Source organism: Malus sylvestris, chromosome 4 (genome assembly GCF_916048215.2).
Source record: "Malus sylvestris chromosome 4, drMalSylv7.2, whole genome shotgun sequence".
Lineage (NCBI taxonomy): Eukaryota > Viridiplantae > Streptophyta > Magnoliopsida > Rosales > Rosaceae > Malus > Malus sylvestris.
In genome coordinates this window covers 1,666,030-1,687,112 of record NC_062263.1, presented here as the reverse complement: position 1 = coordinate 1,687,112, position 21,083 = coordinate 1,666,030, and the positions used below count along the sequence as shown (strand labels likewise).

Below are 21,083 nucleotides of genomic sequence, written 5' to 3'. Positions count from 1 at the left end.
ATTCTTTTTGTTGTACAGAAAACAGATTGAAAATTCTACGTTTGCACTTTGCAGGCAGCAGAAGGAATCTCGAAGGAGTATTTTTGTCATTTTGAACTGATGGTAAATGCACCAGTCAGTTTCCTACAATTCAGCCTACACTGTAGCTCAACAGTCTGTTATCTGTTGGATGATGGCCACGTGTTGAAGAAAACTGTTACCCAAGTTTTTTTTCCCCATATTTTATTCTTCCATTGAACCCCGGCCAAATAGGAAACCAATAACGTGAACAATCGGTTCATGAGGAAGAAACCATCGGCTAGTTTGGTAGTGTTTTTAAAATAAACAGAAGTAATTTGATTAAAATGTTTTTAAATCAATTTTTAGACAAAGTTTAAGTAGATCATGAAAAAGTACTTTGAGTACATTTTGTAAGAACACATATTTGGTGCTTTTAGTATTTGATTTTGAGAATATGATGATTTGAATGCATAATTTTTGAAGCTGATCTTGCAAAAGTGAGACGAGTTTTGAATGCATAGCCTTCTTTGGTATACTTTAATTTTTGGTATATCCAAGAAGATCATGACAAAACACTTTAAGTGCATCTTGCAGAAAATTCAAAATAAATTTTACCAAAAGCATTTATAGTCATTCTAAAACACTTCCAAATGAGTCATTTTTCTTTTGACCTACGCAAATTATTTTTTATGTTGACAAGTTTTCTAATTTGTTTTATAGATGGAAAAAAACTTATCCACGTGGCATGTGATGTTATTATAGTTATTATTATTTGTCTTTACATTTATAAATGCATCCCTCTCTTTTTTAAGATGTGTTTTCATCTCCTTATTTCTCTCTATGTTTCTCTTTACCTCCTTTTTTTCTTCGTATTGTTTCTTAGATTTATGAGTTTTTTTTCTTTTACAAGAACTATTAGGATTTTTTATTTTTGGTTTTCTATTCTAATTTTTTTTTTTTAAGTGTTTGATTTTGAGGTTTTGATGCATAATTTTTGAAGTTGATCTTGCAGAAGTGGGATGAGTTTTGAAACTAATCTTGCAAAATTGTTGGACATGATGCACCATGAACGGCCTTTGTCTTGCAAGAAACTTTTGGTATAATTTTTGGTATATACTTTGGTTTGCTACCTTTCCAGTTCTGATAGATATAGATGCTTGTGAAACCTCCTATTGTAATTTACGTATATATGCTTTTAGTATGCTACAAGGGACTACGAGAACATTTTCGTGATGTGTCATACTCATACCAATGTTTCTTTGTCGAAGAAACGTTGTCTTTTGCAAGTTCATCCGAAGGTGATGAAAGGTTTTATCAACGTGAGTGTTATCTTTTTGTTCGGTTGGATGTGTTTATTTGGTAGATATTTTGAGTCTTTCTGTTGCATTTGTAATCGGCAAATAGTATTAATACCTTCTCGAGGACGGCAGTGTTTTATTGTCAAAGTAAAGTTCCAGTAGATATTTTGACACAAAGCTGAAGCCGAAGAAATTCCTTTCAACCAAGGGGGGGCTACATGAACATGGAGTGAGCAGCAATTAATGTTGAATATGTTGGCTTTATTATGACGCATCGGAAAAGGAAGCTTTGCTTAAAAGATATTGAGTCATGTATATTATCGATAAGTACATAAAGATTTAATCAGATCTTTAGAGCGGGATGAATGTAATCATACAAATAAGACCGTCGATTGTCTCACACAGTTTTCAAACCCGAGGATTTCTTTAACATGGTAAAATTCCACACACGAGGAGGAAAATGTACTAGCCCGCTGCCAGAAAATAGTCCACTAATTTCAAACAACAAATGATTTATTTGGATGTGCTTTTAAAATATCTGAAAGAGCTTTTAGTTAAATTGATCTTGAGTTCCAAAAGCATTTTAAGTGCTTTTTAAAAGAAATACCAGATATATGCTTCTTGCAAGCACTTAAAGTGCTTTTTCAGGATCCACTTGAATTTTTATTAAGAATTGGTATCAAATGATAAACCACCTGAGTATAAGCCATGTGCTGCTGACATATAATCCATGTGCTGCTGACAATGAAACCCATGAAGTCCTGTCAAAGATGGGCAGAAGCATATTGCATGATCTCACATTATTTATTGCATGCGTGTACTATTGTTTATGGCATGCGGGTGTATGTAAAACTGTATAAAACCATACTGCAATAAGGCAGATATGAAGTGAGCCAAACCATACTCCTTGATGAGTTTATGCAGTTCACAGTTTCGAACTCTAGCTTAAACTCTTTCATGGTATCAAAGAGCTAAAGTCTAGCGACAATCATTTTTTCTTTTCCCCGTTCTCCCATGGCTTCTCAATCTTTCTCTCCTATTCCCCTTCCTAATGTCTCACATTTTCTCACGATCAAACTTGATCGTACCAACTACCCTCTCTGGCAAGCCCAAATGCTACCTCTCCTCCGCAGTCGAAATCTGGTTTCCTTTGTTGATGGAACCAGTAAGTGTCCCCCAGCATTGCTGACAGATAAGGATGGAAACATCACTGACACAGTCAACCCTGATTTCGACACTTGGATACAACAGGATGCAACTGTTATGTCATGGATCAACTCCTCCGTCCATCCTACCGTGCTTGCTGCTTTAATTGGGAAAACCAGCTCCCACTCTGCCTGGACAACACTACGTGATCGTTACGCTTCTCAGTCCACCGGTCGCCTTCTCCAGCTTCGTAGTGAGTTGATGAATACTCACCGAGGTGATTCTTCCATTTCTGAATTTTTGGATAAAATTAATTGTCTCGCAGATACCCTCTCTCTCTCTGGTGCTCCTGTTTCCGACTCCGACATCGTTGCCATCATCCTCAACAATGTTGGTCCGGCCTATGAAAGTACGGTTGCTTCCGCTCAAGCCCGTGATGAGGCTATTACCTACAGTGCTTTGGAAGCCCTCCTCCTTGGCGCTGAAAGACGACAGCAAATACATTCCGCGTTTGGTACTGACAGTGGGCTCACTGTCCTTGCCGCCGTTCGCAATGGCAACCGCGCACCTGCATCTTCTCGAGGACGAGGATCCTCTACTGGCTTCCGTGGTCGTAGTAACTTCAATACTGGTCGCGGCTCTACCAATCGCCACTACAGCTCCTCACCCTCTCACCAAGGTTCCTACTATCACCAAGGGTCCAACTCTCACCAAGTATCCCACTCCCGCCCACATGATGGGATTCTTGGCACCTCTCCTTCCCAAGGTACTTTTACTACAAGCCGGATTCAATGCCAAATATGTAATCGTTATGGTCATTCTGCGATTGACTGCTTCAACCGCCTAAATATGTCTTATGAGGGACGTGTCCCTGCACCACGTCTTCAAGCCTTTGCTGCTCGTGCTCCTCCTGCTTATGCAACAGCACCTGCCATCCAGGAATGGCTGTTTGACTCCGGGGCCAATGCTCACATCACCAATAATCCTGCTACTGTTGCGCATCCTCATCCTTATACTGGCATGGACGAAGTCAATGGAGTTGTTGGTGGCACAGGTTTGCAAATTTCCCACATAGGCAACACTTCCATTCGTACACCTACCTCTACTTTCACATTACCTAATACACTACTCTGCCCTAATGCATCAACCAATATTATTTCTATCCATCGTTTTACTACCGATAATAATTGTTCTCTAACCTTATATCCCAACTCATACTGTGTTCAGGAACTTCACACGGGGAGGATGCTTTTACAAGGCCCGAGTAGGAATGGATTCTACCCTTTTTCTGGTGTTTCATCTTCCATTAAAGGCGTGTCTGCATTTTTAGGAACTAGAGTGTCCAATTCAATTTGGCACTCTAGGTTAGGTCATCCATCTTCTCATATTTTGCAAAGTTTGGTTTCTAGGAACAAATTGCCTATTAAGGGCGTTGTAACTAGTGAGTTATGTCACTCATGTCCCATGGGCAAGAGTCACAAGTTACCTTTTCCATTGTCTGTCTCTAGGTCTTCATCTCCTTTACAATTGGTTCATTCCGATGTATGGACTTCACCTTCTTTTTCTATCAATGGTTTTAAATATTATGTCGTATTTATTGATGATTTTTCTCGCTACTCTTGGCTATATCCCTTAAAATTAAAATCTGATGTCTTTCTCACTTTTGTGTCCTTTAAGAAACTAGTTGAAAACATGTTCCACACTACAATTAAATCCTTTCAAACTGATGGAGGAGGGGAGTACGTAAACAACAAATTCAAAATTTTTTTGACTCAACATGGCATTCTACATCGTTTTACATGTCCACATCATCCTGAACAAAATGGAATTTCCGAACGTAAACACCGTCATATCGTTGAAACTGGTCTCACCCTTCTTGCTCATTCCTCCTTACCAACTTCTTTTTGGGATGATGCTTTCCATACAGCAAACTATTTGATCAATCGTTTACCGACTAAAGTTCTCCATGATGAGTCTCCCTTTCAAAAACTGTTTCAAAAATCTCCTCAATATGATTTTCTTAAAGTTTTTGGGTGTGCATGTTTTCCATTTCTTCGTCCTTATAATACTAACAAGCTGCAATTTCGCTCCAAACGTTGCATTTTCTTAGGATATTCATTAAATCAACAAGGTTATAGGTGTTTAGATACGTCCACAGGTCGCATTTTTTTGTCACGCCATGTCCTATTTGATGAAACCAATTTTCCATACAAAGAATCCATTTCTACAAAGTCCTCATCCTCCCCATCGTCTATGGTACTGAACATTGACCCCTCATCTTTCCATTATCCCTCTAGGAACCCCATTTTCCCAACTGTACCACCAAACTCGCATCCGTCCAACTTACTCCCCATATTATCTCACCCACCTAACCCTAGTCCTATTCCCTGCCCTTTACCACCATATCCAACCCATCCCATGCATCCCACTATACCATCCCCCCAACCTAGCCCTATTTCCTCTAATTTCCCACCAAATCCGCACCTCCCTGACCCTTCTTCCATTCCATCCTCTACGACTGCAGTGGGTGTTGCTCCTGTCTCACCTTCCTCTCAGACGCAAATTCCACCTGTTCACTCCATGGTTACACGCTCAAAGGATGGCATTCAGAAGCCAAACCCCAAGTATGCTCTTGTTTCTGATGTGACTAATGAACTTGTTGAGCCCTCTTGTTTTACACAGGCAAATAAGTCTCCCGAATGGCGTATGGCAATGGCAGACGAGTTCAATGCTCTACAAAGCACAGGAACGTGGTCCCTAGTTCCTTCTCATCCCTCCATGAATGTCCTACCCAATAAATGGGTCTACCGTATTAAACGGAAATCTGACGGTTCCATTGAAAGATTTAAAGCACGTCTTGTTGCCAATGGTTTCCATCAACAAGAAGGGCTTGATTACAGTGAGACGTTTAGTCCCGTCGTCACTCATGCCACCATCAGGATCATTCTCTCCGTGGCCCTTCATTTTAACTGGCCAATTCGCCAACTTGACGTCAAAAATGCGTTCCTTCATGGCTCTTTAAATGAAGAAGTCTACATGCGCCAACCTTCTGGTTTTGTCGATCCGCAGTTTCCGTCACATGTCTGCCGTCTTCGCCGGTCCTTATACGGCTTAAAACAGGCCCCACGTGCCTGGTTTCAGTGCTTCTCTCACCATCTGGAGGAGCTCGGCTTTCAAGCCTCCATGGCAGATTCTTCGCTGTTCATTTTCTGCAATGGAACTCATGTCATTTACTTGCTCATTTACGTTGATGACATCCTCGTCACCGGTAATAATCCAGCTCACATCTCCACCTTGATTCATCAATTGGGTCGAAAATTCTCCATGAAGGATCTTGGTCCCTTGCATTATTTTTTGGGAATGGAAATTACGAGAACGCCAACGGCCATGTACTTAACACAGTCCAAATATATCCTGGACCTCCTCAAACGAACTCAGATGGCTGATGCCAAACCCTTGTCTACTCCAGCCCTCCCTGGCCGTAAGCTTAGTTTGTATGAGGGCGAGCCCTTGGCGGATGGAACAACCTTTCGCAGTATTGTTGGGGCTCTCCAATATCTCTTATTCACACGTCCGGACATTGCTTTCGCTGTTAATCAAGTCTGCCAGTATATGCATTCGCCCACCACTACACATTGGGTTGCCGTCAAACGCATTCTTCGCTATTTGAAAGCCACTCATGATTGTGGTCTCGTTTATAAACCCAGTTTTTTGTCCCTCACAGCATTTGCCGATGCTGACTACGCTGGTGACCCTGATGATCGTCGCTCCACTGGTGGTCATTGCATATTTCTAGGGGATAACTTGGTCTCCTGGAGTTCTAAAAAGCAGCGCGGCGTGTCTCGCTCAAGTACGGAGGCCGAGTATCGCCAAATGGCCTACACAGCTGCCACCTTATCCTGGTTCAGACACATTTTTTGTGATCTTCGTCTTCCCCTCACTCCACCAAAATTGTGGTGTGACAATATCAGTGCACTGGCAGTGGCTTCCAATCCCGTTTATCAGGCTCGTATGCGTCATGTGGAAGTTGATTATCATTATGTTCGAGAGAAAGTCACTAGAAATGAACTTATTGTGGGATATGTTTCATCTACTGACCAACTTGCCGATCTCTTAACGAAGGGCTTGTCCACCGCCCGGTTCAGTTATCTTCTTTCCAAGCTTCCTGTTCGACAGCGCCCACTCAGCTTGCGGGGGCGTGATAAACCACCTGAGTATAAGCCATGTGCTGCTGACATATAATCCATGTGCTGCTGACAATGAAACCCATGAAGTCCTGTCAAAGATGGGCAGAAGCATATTGCATGATCTCACATTATTTATTGCATGCGTGTACTATTGTTTATGGCATGCGGGTGTATGTAAAACTGTATAAAACCATACTGCAATAAGGCAGATATGAAGTGAGCCAAACCATACTCCTTGATGAGTTTATGCAGTTCACAGTTTCGAACTCTAGCTTAAACTCTTTCATCAAAAACATTTTCATCAAAAGTGTTTTCAATCATTTTAAAAATACATCCAAACAAGCTCAAATACAACTCATAAAAGACACAACCTACAAACTCAAAGATCACCTCGTGCTCTTGTCTTCATACTTGCTTTTCTCTGTCTCCCCTTGATTGAAACGCGATCACCTCAGAGCACGAAAGTTCGCCATTACGAATTATATATGAATGCTAGAAGAAAGTGTTTCACTCAGATTTCACTCCTCTAACCTAGCTAGAACACAAATTCCTTGCCTTCAACTTTTTCTAGCGCAAAATTATGGTTCGCTAATAGAAAACCTGGTGGAAACTCAGCAGTATATAATGGATATAATCAAATTAAGGAGGGTGTATTCAATTGAGATTTTGAGAGATTTTAATTTTTTTGATGAATCTAGAGGTATTTAATCAGGATTTTAATTGATTCTCAGAATTTCAAGTGTATTCAATTAGAATTTTAAAATAATTTATTAAAATTCTTAGAAAGCCAAATGTATTTAATTAGGATTTTAAAGAAGTTTATAACATTCTAGGTGTATTCAATTAGAAATTGATTTTAAAGAATTTGAAAAAGTTGAGGAATTAGAGGGAATTTGAGAGATTTCGTAGTGTATTTTAAGCATTCACAAATCTCACCTCTCCCCACGAGATTTCGAGAGAATTGAATAAAAAATTTATATGGAATCTCTACAAATCAATTAAACTCTATAAAAATCCACGAATTTATAAATCCATCAAAGTTTCTCAAATTCTCAATTGAATATACTCATTTGCTTAAGTCATCCACGAAATAAGATTGCATTTGATTGTCCTTGACACGCAAGTCTTCAAATCACTAACCTAGACACTAATCTATCACATACACGTTCTACTTATCTAGGAAATTAGCCAATCACAAAAGCTTGCACATTCAAACACTTGGCTAGCGGTTTCTTCATTTGGTCTCTAAATCGGAGCAGCGCTCTGCCGAAGAACATCTCTTCAACGGAGCGTGCGTATGAGGACCGAGCTTTGAAATAACTTATGGCCTTCACCTTAGTTTACTTGCAATCTAAATCATTCCCAGTTAAGTTTATTTGTTTTTGTTTGGTAATCATGATTAAGGTATAACATAGCACATTAGTTTGGAGCCATAAATATTCCGAAAACAAAGTACAAGCAACTGTGATCGAGGTTAGATGATCGAGCGAGCACGTAGAACAAACTTGATCAGCTCAAGCAACCAAGTGGTTGTGTTCTAAGAGACGGATATAGATGCTTGACATCCAGCTCAAGTAACTCGTTATCTTTCCAGTTTTGACACACTCCATCTCAAGCAAGCGTCAGCAAATATGTACTAGCTAGCAAAACAAATTGGTTTACCTTTCAAATATCTTTTTTATTTATTTTAATACAATCGATATTTCTACTCTAAACTAAACTTAAGGGTTCCGACAACCCGTGTTACAGTAATTTAAATTTACTAGACAAGCAATCCGAAAGCAACCTGGAAAGACAAATAACATGTAAGAACTGGAACAACTTTCTAAGCTCAGCTGTGATCGGGTTGCTGCAGCAAGCACCTCAGAAGTAACAGCCGGCATTATTTTGCAATCATTTTGTTTTTACACAGCATCCGCGGCATTCAATCAAGCCAGGCTTTCGATAGTCTTTGGAAATGTGACCTTACCATTATCCTCATCTGCAAAACCAATACTAGGATCTCTCCCCTCTCTGATCTCCTTCCTAACATTCTCAATCCTCTCAAGAATTCCCTGCACAGCTATATCAAACGCGTCTTTGGTCTCTAATCTTGAGCTGGGATCTGCGTAGACCAGCTTCGGAATTAGCCTTATAACTTCCTCCCTCATTGCCAATTCCCTGTCTTTTGAAATTCCGAGCAAGATTTTCTCAATGCTGCCTTCTTTCAAATCTGTTACATCCCTCACCGGAATATACACCGAATACTTGGTATGATTCTTTGGCAAGTACCATAAATATTGAGTGTATGCGGTAGCAGGATGAAAGAAAACCGGGATACAACCAGCCAGAAACGCATCAAAAGTTGATCTCCGAGTGAATGAATCCCCTGCAGGCTGCAAACAATACACTGAGCTCTGAAACGCCCTCATGACAGTAATCGGGTTGCCACAAATTTTTTCAGTGCAATGTAAGAAATTGCAATTAGTCGAAGCTTGGCAGTGTTCGATAAGTTTTCCCCGGATAGAACCTTCCTGGTTAGGCCTCGGCGCACCGGCGAAAGTAAATAAATAAGGCCTTTCTTGCTTTCTCACCTTGTCCTGCCATTGAACCACCTCGCTGTCGTTGGAAGGGTGAAAGTTTGTTGGGTACGGAATTGCAATGTCGTTTTTCCATCGGCTTCCTTCGATTGACAACATAGTCATGTTCAAAGACTCGGGCAAGAACCTGAGTTTGCTACCCCAATTCGAACTATTGTCTCTTTCCCTCCTGAAATCCCAAGAAATCCTCCCGGAAGCAAAGAAATGGTCTCTCCCCCACATCTTCGTCCACTCGGGTTGTCCCGAAAGCCACTTGACAAACTCCTTAGCCGAAGAGTCTCTGATTTCGATGTTGGAATCCCACAGATGGACACCAACATCCATGCTAGGATAGAACGGCACATAAATGGCTGAAGCAAGAGTTGAGTTTCTTGTCAGACACTCATACTTCTTCATCCTGTTGTGGAATATGACTTCCAACAAGTAGGGATTTGTGACGAACCAGCCCGCGTTCGATAAAACTCCATCGGAGTTGTTAATTTTAGGACCGAGTCCCAAATTAACAAGGTGAGGACACATGTTTGGGACATTAGTCATGCTAGTTCCGGCACTAAGAGACTCACAGTTGTTGATGAAATCGTCGTTGAATCTCGCGGGAAGACTGTCGTGAATGTAAATGTATCGATCCGAACACGAATCTTTGGTGTGGCTAATGTTCAAAACTCGAATTGGGTTTTCTTTTTCATTCACCAAAACATCAACACTCAAAGAAGTGGAATGATCAAAGGAAAACAAGACAAAACACAAAGCAAAGGAGATAAGGATGCCAAACCAGACTTCTTGGGGGCATTTTCCAGTGTGTACTTTCTCCATTTTCGTCTTCGCTTCTGAGCAACAAAGTCTCCAGTTACTGAAGTCCTACAGGCGCATAGCAGAATATAGAAAAATACAGGGAGAGAGAGAGAGAGTAGAAAAGAATCCGGAAAGAATCCGGATCCTTTTGAGAATCTCGCAGATTCATAAATCGTGTCCGTTAATCGTACATTGTACAGTAAAAAATCATTTTAAATATTTTTATTTAAAATTAAACACAAACAATACCTGACGATAACTGACTATATGATGTACAATGAACAAACATTATTTACGAATCATAGAATTCGAAAAGAATCTTGTTGGAATAATAAAAAGCTTTGTTTATGGAAGAAAAAAAAAAGTCCGACTTCATTAATACTGTGAATGCGTATTCATGGAAAGATTTTTTCGTATCACTACTTCATTGTGTTGATTAGTATATATAATATTTTCATAATATAAGCAAAGTGACATTAAAAATGTATCATTTATTCTTTTATAATTATATAATGTACAAATTTGTGTTCTGAGTGTACGAAAAGATTTCTCTAGTGAAGAGGGAATCTCTCCCCTTCAAATTCTCCTTCACCTTCAATCTTCTCCTATTTGCACCGTTACAGTTAAGTTACGCTAATATCTTGTGTTAACTTCTTTATAAAAAGTATAAATGAGAGAGAGGAGGATAAAAGAACAAGGGAGGAAAGGAATGAAAAAAAATCAATCATATTCATTGAAAAAAATTTCAATATGTTCGGAATACGAGATGATACACAAGTACCATCTCAAAGAATTCCAGAGTAAATTTGTTGTGAACTCTCAAAAGAATTCCTGGTGACAATAGTCGCTTTTTCTTTGCATTTTTCCTTTTTCCTTTTTCCTTTTCTTTTTCCTTTTTCATTTTTCTGTGCGTTGTCTTATTATGGTAAAAAAGTAGTGAATAATTAAAAAATTTGTGTTGATAAATGGAAAATAAACCCACGATTTAATGCTTGTTTACCGGTCACGTTTATGATAACGTGGTAAACAAGTGTCGGCGCCAATATTATTTACCCACGTGTAACGTCAGTACGTAAATCAGCCGACAAACAAACGGACGTTACTCCATCAATCTAGCTTTTTGCAGATCTCCAAAAGCCGAGCACACCGAACGAATTCCTCGTGGTCAAGGTCATCATCCTCCAACTAACAACACTTGTATGGACCGAATCAAACTGTACCCATGATTTAATTTGTACTTGTACCACGTAGGTCACGTCGGCCCCATGCCTACGTTAATTGTTTATCGTGTTTCGGATAAAGATGATACACTATATATTATTATATAAACGGTGAAAATTTTTATTTTTTTAGGAGTCTACTCAATTGAAGTTTTGAGAAATTTTAATTCTTTTAATAAGCTTAGGGGTCCCGTTTAAAACTACGATCTATTGGTATACTTCTTCACTTGTAAGTGAGAAGTTTAATTCTCGTCAAAAGCAATTTTAGAACCACATTATTGTTAACTCATTATGAGGCTAAGCTCACCCATTCTCCTTAGTGTAGATAATATCGTTTGTTAAAAAAAAAACATAACAAAGTTTATAATATTTCATGTGAATTCAATTAGGAAAGGTTGTTTAGCTTGTTTTATTAGCACTCCACTTATTGTTGAATACACATCACATACTTAAAAGACCTCACATTTACTTTTTAAACTAAAAAAATATCTTAATACACACACTTATTAACCGAAACTACCCTCACACCCCACACATTTCATACACCTCACACCAAAATCTACCTCAAGTGTTCATCTTGTCCAAAAAATAAATTTGAACCCCTTGCCTTTAGCACTCAAACAGTGCACATGGTTCTACTGCTTCAAGGGTTTTGTCAATTTAGGGGAATTCGGCTTTAGATGTGAATTTCATTTTAAACTCAGAAATGGCTACTTTGCTAGCTTTTCTGAAATAAAAAATCATGAAAGGGCTATTTGATTGTGCTATTGTTGTGTCCATACAGATTCTCTGCTATGTAATCATGCTTGAATGAAATTGCACCACAAACCATCCCAAGAAATAAACAGCAAACATGCCTGAAAGTTTTTAGCAAAAGAAAAAAAAACAATACTACACTATCTCAAAGAAGATATGAATATTTCGAAGTACTTCATCTCTTATGTTGCAGAATCCTTAACATTATATATATATATATATATATAAACATAATCACAAGACATTGTGAGTGCAGGTGTATATAAAATTATATAGGCTTTTTAGCCAAAACGATCATTGAGATTTGCACAACTTCTCACTTTCGTTCCTGAGATTTGAAATCAATAGAATTGGTCCCTAATTTTGTCCACCATCAATCATTTTGGTCATTCCATGAAAAATCTCCATTAAATAAGAATAAAATGACCAAAATACCCTTAATTTTTGTCAAATTATTTTGGCCCATTGTTTATTAAATTGAGGGTATATTTATCATTTTGATCCTTATTTAACATAATTTTGCACAGAATGACCAAAATGACTGATGATGGACAATCACAAGGACCATCTTTATTGATTTCAAATCTCAAGAACCAAAGTGATGTGATATGCAAATCTCAATGACCATTTTGGCTAAAAAGCCAAATATATATAATTTACAGGTGGTTATGATCTTTTTTAAATGATTTGGGGTGTAGGAAGAAAATAATTGTTTTGCTTTACTTTTTAGGGTTTAATAGTCATTTTATATAATTCATTTAGCAACAACTATTAAGTGGGGTGTATTAGCAATTAGTAGGGTGCTAATAAAGACTTTTAAAAGTTGGGAAATTCAAGAGAATTTAAGATATTTTATTGTGTATTTTAAGCAATCACAAGTCTCACTCTCAAAATTTTACGTGGATAAAGGCTTGAAGAATTGTGTGTTATTCCTCATATCTTGTGATTTTATTTATATTATAAGGAAGAGAGAAACTTTCTTCCTAAGTAATACAAACACTAATAGGAAAGATATTCAAGATCTCATAGAATTCCTCCAAAATCTCTACTTCGGATGTACACAATCACACACTCCTCCTTGAGTATGTAAATACTTAAATAGTCAGAGGTAAAGATGAACTCGTTTTGTTTAATAAGTACAAGTAGCAAATGCGAGTCTCATATAGAGATTGCATGTAGGAGTAAGTCTCACCAAAATCTGGCTATGGTAAAACTTAATGAGACAAAATCCATAACCTAAGGAGAAAAATATGAGTTAATGCAACACATTGGTACTTAACATCTTCAGCAAGGGCGAAGCTACACCCACGGCTAAGGTGGGTTATAACCTAGGTAGGTTTTGTGCAGATTCCTAAAGAATTAGCTCGTCTATTAGGCCATTAGCATATCAATTAGGGCTAGTTTGGTATTGTTGTGTTTTGAAAAAAAACTACTGTGAGAATAAGCGGCTGTGCTGTGAGAATAAGTAACTGTGAAATAAATCTGCAGAGTGTTTGGTAAACTTTTTTGTAAAAGTGCTTTTGGAAAGAAAAAAAACCAGTCTGATAGTGGGTCTTTTCATTAAAAGAGCACTGTAGCTCTGTGTGCTTTGAAAAAAACCAGTTTTCCAAAGCTGCAAATAGCAACTTCAGTTTTTTCCTTTGATTTCAGCTTATTCTCGCAACAGCTTCCAAAATAAGCCATTTTTTCAGTTTACCAAACACCTAAAACCCTCACAGCTTTTTTTCATGGGTGTTTTTTTTTTTAAGCACCTCACTCCCAAACCACCCCTTAATCTACTGCATCTGCAACCTATTGTCACCATATAGCCCACCTAGTCCTAATATTATCCAGTAAAGTTTTGGTCTCTAAATTAAAATATGTGAATGTAGTCCCTGAACCCATCACAGCATGATTTTTTGATTCAAGGGTCAAAATTCCAATTAGATATATGATCTTTTTTTTTAAGTTAGTTGGAAATTAATAAATGAAAATCCATATAATTGTTTTGTTTAATACCTGAATATTTTTATTATCATATTGATTATAATGATATGTGGACACAAAAAAATTTGATCACATCATTTTGCGGTAATATTTTTAGCTAGCCCACACGTTTAAAAAATCATAGCTTCGCCCTTGATCTTCAGGATGTATCCTTGCTTGGTTTAGTCAATAGATGCGGCGTTGTCTTCATAGATCGTTGTTGGGACTCAATGATGGATGAAAAACCTCAAGTACTTCGAATATGCTCACCAAGAGCTTTCAACCATTTTTCTCACGTTTGATGTAGTGAGGTGTGGTGAGTTTGGCATGATTCGAAGATTTCGCAACTAAGATTTATTTTGTGGACATCCAAGATATTACAGTATCCCTAGCAAAGAGGAAATCAAGGTGGTTGGAATTGCACATCAACCAAATCATACCACGACATGGAAGAGCTGTAAAAGTTTTAGATCTTAGGGATCATATGTAGTTGTAGCTAAAGATATAAGAGAGGTTTGCTGAAGAGCAATTGAGTTTGTGCTGAAAAGTAGTTGGGTTGATTGAAGAATCACTCAAGGTTTTGTTTAATTGTGGAGATTGAATTTGACAAAAGGTCCTGAGCTTGAAGGTCTCAGGTTCTATTTATAGGTAGTGGAGAATAAGCAACCTTGATCATACGCTGAACTAGAGCTAGAATAAGCAACCTTGATCATACGCTGAACTAGAGCATGGAAATATCTATACTGACAGTGACTATGATTTATGGTTGGTGGTCTTTAGCTGTATCTTGAAGTGGTTTGAATGATCGCGATAGTGATATCAGCATGTCGGATGATGCGTATGTATGCATTTAAGGAGACAACATATTCTCAGCCTCTAGTCGTTTGCGTGGCAGCCGTGCCTCAGAAAGAATCATGTCTGAGCTTTCGGACAAGTTAGAGAAATGAGATGGTCATCCAAGCCCTAGTTTGGGCTTCGAAGTTGAAGAGCAGAAGTCAGTACGATTTTTACATAAATAAAAATGAATAGGCCCATAACATGCGTTATTTTTAATTGTGACTCAAACAGAAGGTTGGCGCGCAATAAACCTTTTGTATCGTGGTACTTCCTAGATAGTGCGAAATCATTTTTAAGGTCAGTGGTTCTCCATTCCTCAACCAAAACCATCTTTCTACTACTTCGGTGATTTCTTTCTTATTTATTGTATTTGTTGTGTTTTGTTTATGAAACTATTTATTTTAACTTTTCTACAACGGGCCCTTCCATTTCTCCAGCCTCCATTATGCTGGTGAAGCCTCGGCAAAGACCAGACGCACAAACTAAAGAAATCTTTTATGGCCTAAAATAACCTCCTAGAGCATAGTTTGGAAGATTCACCAAGCCTCTTAAGATGTTTTGGGAATAGACAAAGCAATTCCGATCATACCTTATTCTTGAAGCATAAGAGGGTAAAATCACAACCTTAATTGTTCATGTGGATGACATAATGGTGATAGAGGATGATTTTGAAAAAAGAGTTTGCACTACAAACATATTTGTCTCAGGAGTTTGAGATGAAGGATCCTGATTGAAGTGTCTAAATTGTCAAAGGGCATTTTCCTATCTCTACGAAATGTGACAATGTAAATAACAAAACTTGGCTGCTGAAAAATCAGTAGCAGCTCCTACTGTTGGCCAATCACAGATGGACATGTGTCCGAGTAATTGATTTTTTAATCACAGATTGGACATGTGTCCATCTGTGATTGGCTAGTAGCAGGAGTTGCTGCTGATTTTTCAGCAGCCAAGTTCTGTTCGTAAACCTATTGACACACCTCTAGTGATTAATGTCTAGCTGTGTGAGTATGTTGATTAACAGTATCCGCTCCTTGATGGAATGCCAATATATTTGGCCTGCATTTGATTAGACATTGCATATGCAGTAAGTGTGGTTAGCCATTAAAGAACAATATCTGCCCCTTGTTGATCACATTTTAGAGAAGAATAATACATGAGAAAAATTCTCTAATATTCAGTTTACCTCCTTATTTATTAATTGAGTTTTGAAACCTAAATTGAATAGTACAAAAAGGAGGAAGTATAAGTAATGGCTTAGAACATATTTTACATGCACTATAAATTACTCCTAGTTTTTTAGTCTATACTGTCAGGAAATTTGAACTTATCATTCTCAAGACCTGCAAAGTCAGCACTTGGATCCCTTCCCTCATTCATCCCCTTTCTAACATTCTCTATTCTATCAAGCATTCCTTGCACAGCTATATCAAATGCATCGGGAGTCTTTAATCTTCCCCTGGGATCTGCATATACCAGCTTTGGTATTAGCCTTATGACCTCCTCTCGCATGGCCGCCCCCTTTTACTTGGAAATTCCAAGCAAGATATTCTCAATTCTGCCTTCTTTCAAATCATTTCCATCCTTCGCGAGAATAAACACCGAATACTTGGTATGATCCTTTGGTAAGCACCATAAATATTGAGTGTACTCGGCAGCTGGAAGTAGGAAAACTGAAATGCAACCAGCCAGAAACGCCCTCATAACTGTAAGCAGTAAACTGAGTCCCCGACTGGCTGCAAGCAGTAAACTGAGCTCTGAAACGCCCTCATAACTGTAATCGGGTTCCCACAAATCTTTTCAGTGCAGTGTAAAAAATTGCAGTTATTTGAAGCTTGGCAATGTTCGATAAGTTTTCCCCGGAAAAAACCTTCCAAGTTAGGCCTCAGTGCACCTGCGAAAGTAAACAAATAAGGCCTTTCCTGTTTCCTCACCTTGTTTTGCCATGCAACCACCTCACTGTCCTCTGCAGGATGAAAGTTTGTCGGGTACGGAATTGCGATGTCGTTTTTCCATTCACTTCCTTCTATTGTTAACATAGTCATGTTCAGGGACTCGGGCAAGAACCTGAGTTTACTTCCCCAATCAGAACTATCATCCTTTTGCCTTCTGAAATCCCAAGCAGTCCTCCCAGAAGCAAAGAAGTCGTCTCTCCCCACATTTTCCTCCATTCGGGTTGTCTCGAAATCCATTTGACAAAATCCTTGGCTGAAGCGTCTCTGATTTCGACATTAGAATCCCACAGATACACACCAACGTCCATGCTAGGATAGAATGGCACATAAGTGGCTGAAGCAAAGATTGGAGTTGCTTGTCAAACACTCGTACTTCTTCATCCTGTTGTGGAATATGACTTCTAACAAGTAGGGATTTGTGTTATACCAACTTTTGTCGGACAAAACTCCTTCGGATTTGCTAACATGCGGACCAAACCCCAAATTTACGAGGTGTGGACACATATTCGGTGTCTATAAAATGGATTGAATATTTCTGATTCATCATTCTGCTACAATGGCAGCAGAGATTTATATACATCTTATTACACACGCATGCAAATAAAAAAATATATTGGAAGAGGCATCTTTGCTGTCCACAATGCTGCAGTCAGAGCATCCATACCCTTGTTGTCCACGGCATGCTGTCCACGATGCACTGTGAGTGGAGCATCTTCGACAGAAGAAAATGGCTCCCATTAGAATAATCTTTTCAACACATCTTCGACAGAAGAAAATGGCTCCCATTAGAATAATCTTTTCAACACTCCCCCTCAAGTTGGAGAGTGTATGTCAAGAACTCCCAACTTGCGTAACATGATTGAGAATGCATCCTTCCCCAACGCCTTTGTGAACACATCTGCTAGTTGCTGTGAGGAAGAGACATGTTTTGTAACAACGGAACCATCTTGCACTTTGTCTCTGACAAAGTGACAATCAATCTCTATATGTCTAGTCCTGTCATGGAAAACTGGGTTAGCAGCTATGTGTAAAGCTGCTTGATTGTCACAATGCAGTGTTGCAGCCCTGGGATGTGATAAGTTCAGGTCTTTGAGAAGATGTCGAAGCCAAGACAATTCACAACAAGCACCCGTCATAGCTCTGTATTCTGCTTCAGCTGAAGATAGGGAAACCGTCTTTTGTCTTTTTGATCTCCAAGAAATCAAAGAAGATCCCAAGAATATGCAATAACCAGTGGTAGACCTTCGGGTGATTAGGCAACCTGCCCAGTCCGAGTCACAATAAGCTATCAGAGCTAGATTGTGATGTGAGGAAAAGAAAAGGCCCTGACCCGGTGTGCCTTTGATATACCTTAGAACACGAAGTGCTGCCTCCATATGTGGCTTACGTGGTTCATGCATAAAACGGCTCAACACATGCACAGAATAAGTAATGTCGGGGCGAGTGATGGTCAAGTAGATCAAACGCCCAACAATTCTTCTATACTGAGACGGATCTTTAAGCAGTTCCCCTTTGTCTGAAAGCTTCAAATTTTGTTCCATTGGGAAGTCCACTGGCCGTGCTCCCAAGAGGCCAACGTCCTTCAAAATCTCCAAAGCGTATTTCCGTTGTGAGAGGGAAATACCTATATGTGAACGTGAAACTTCAATCCCCAGAAAATATTTCAAATTTCCGAGATCTTTGATTCGAAAACGACTATGTAGGAATCTTTTAAGAGAGGATATGGCAGCCATATTATTTCCAGTAATGACGGTGTCGTCCACATAAATTAAAAGGGCTGTGAATGACTTTCCTTTTCGATGAGTAAAAAGGGAGTAATCGGCTTTGGATTGTACAAAACCTGCAGTTTGAATAGCAGTGGAGAACTTGGCAAACCATTGACGAGAAGCTTGCTTTAAACCATACAACGACTTGTTGAGGCGACACATTAAACTCTCCCCCTGTCGCAGAAGACCAGAAGGGGGTGACATATAGATTTCCTCATAAAGATCGCCATGCAGAAATGCATTATTAACGTCTAGTTGGTGAAGGGACCAATTTTGAGCAGAAGCAAGAGCTAACAGACAGCGAACAGTAGTCATTTTAGCTGTAGGTGAAAAAGTATCATGGTAATCAATGCCTTCCATCTGAGTGTAGCCCTTGGCCACCAAACACGCTTTGTAACGCTCAATGGTTCCATCAGAACGCCGTTTGATCTTATAAACCCATCTGCAACCAATAGGAGATTTTCCAGGAGGAAGAGAAGTAAGAGTCCAAGTGTGATTATCTGCTAACGCCTGTAGTTCAGATTGCATTGCGGCCTGCCAGTGGGGGCTAGAAGCGGCCCTTGGATATGTGTCAGGCTCCTCATCATGAGTAACATGAGCAATGTAAGCAAAATGACTTGGTGAGTAACGGTGATAAGATAAGAAATTACTCAATGGATACCGTGTACCTTTACAAAGATTGGACAACGAAGACGACGATGGTTTGGGTGTGGTCAGCGTCACTTGGGAGCATACTGTTGGAAATGTGCCCTAAAGCCAATCATGTGATGATACTTTACGGACATTTCACATGTTAAACTAATCTAGTTTTACATATAAAGGGCATAAATTATTGTTTGAGCCGTCTCATATAAATGTTATATGCTTAAACGATAAAGTCCAAGGAATATGTGATTGGGAGAATGTAATCTAATGAAGTTAGATTCATGAGACCATTCTTTCGTAGACACATCCTAAATGTTCCTGATCATAGGATTGCCAATTGGGCGTTGACAGTCCGTTAAGATCAGTACGTACTATGTCTTCTCTCAGGGAGAGTGACTAGTCTCGAGTCATTGGTGTGTGTGACATCAAGACAAGTACGTAGGTGCTCAATAGAGAATGAGTTCACTGAACGTGATCAACGAAGAGTTCTTATATTCCATGTCACATGAGAACTCATGGTTGGGATAATGCAAAGTAGTCATTTGACCTGAGGCATCACAGTTGTCTTGTGGTTAAGTCCTTGATCTTTGATTATGTCAAAGTCACCCCCTCGGGGTGTCCACGGCATCGTTGGGGTTAAGCCACTTAGCTATGGAGACAAGTGAATGCGCAACAAGGGATCTCTAACCTTCAAACAGTTGAGGGAGAATACTCTATGATATGATTTGGAATCTCTGGCCAGAGTATGAATGAGATTAGGGAATGCGTTCCAAATCACATTCAAGGAAATCATATAAGCAAACGATTTACATTGGATAGTAGACATGAGTAAATAAACTATCATACCAAATAATGTGGTCAAGAGTATTAGATTAGAGAAAGACCGTATTGCATTTGTAATCTCAAACTGAATAGGTTCTCCACCTCTTCTGATTAGCTTGGGTAACCATGATATGCTGCTAGGTGTCACTCATGGTTTGTGGAAGCCCTAAACGTGTGTAATCACTAAAGGGAGAATTGAAAATAGTTTCAATTCACAATCGATGTAAAATGGTTTTAATCGCCCACTATCTCGCTAAAAGGAACCTAATGGATCGCACACCATAAAAGGTAGAGATTGAAGATTAAACGGAAATGAGTAAGAATGATTAAATGGTTTAATCATTTATTTATGGCAAGGATTAATTAATATGTTAATTAATCAAACGAATAAGTTCATTAAAGACTTCGGGATAGTTTTGGACCTTAAGGCCCAATGGGCTTCGAACGTCAAGCCCATTAACTTAAGTTGTATGACAATTTAATGAATAAAGATTCATTAAAGCCCAAAATTCCTTAGGTGGCCGGCCATATGGTGATGAATTAGGGTTTTGGTTATTTAGGTCACTTAAAGAAGTGACTATATAAATGACTTTATAACTAATATTCATTAAGTGATTAAGGGTTTATTTTGGGGGAAAATTGGTGAGAATTGTCTCTCCATTTTCTCTCTAAAGAGGCCAACACCTTGGAGGGTACATCTAGCAATCCTACTACTCCAAGGTCACTCATTTCTTCTACAATCAAACCTTGGTGAAGAGACTTAGAGGTTCCCTATTTTGGGAACTTGGAGAAACCTATTTTTCCATCCAAATCCATGGATCTAAGAAGCAAGGAATGAAGGCCCTATCTCTTTGGGTGATTAGCCTTTGCTTATGCAAAGAGGAATCTACAAAGGTAATAATTTCAACTCACTTTGTTTTGAGTTGATTATTGGTTCACCAATCTACTAGGCTTTGAATTTCATGGTAATGTTTTGTTTTTGAGTGCATGCAAGCATGATTCCGCCTTTAATTGTTAATTGCATGCTATATGATGTTGCTCAAATGAACATGTTTTTCAAAATAAATTCTTCAGTGGTATCAGAGCCTAGGTCTAGTAGTTGGTGAATCCTTTTGGGT

At 38.9% G+C, this 21,083-nt stretch overlaps 1 protein-coding gene and 1 pseudogene across 1 annotated transcript; both read right to left on the bottom strand.

Moving 5' to 3' along the window:
* Positions 1–8,288: 8,288 nt before the first annotated feature.
* LOC126618706 (probable xyloglucan galactosyltransferase GT14) lies at positions 8,289–10,124 on the bottom strand. Its single transcript, XM_050286848.1, has one exon. The coding sequence runs from the start codon at positions 10,021–10,023 to the stop codon at positions 8,560–8,562; it is 1,464 nt and encodes a 487-aa protein (XP_050142805.1). The 5' UTR covers positions 10,024–10,124; the 3' UTR covers positions 8,289–8,559.
* Positions 10,125–15,916: 5,792 nt separating this feature from the next.
* LOC126619649 (probable xyloglucan galactosyltransferase GT14) lies at positions 15,917–17,236 on the bottom strand (annotated as a pseudogene).
* Between the last annotated feature and the right edge of the window lie 3,847 nt (positions 17,237–21,083).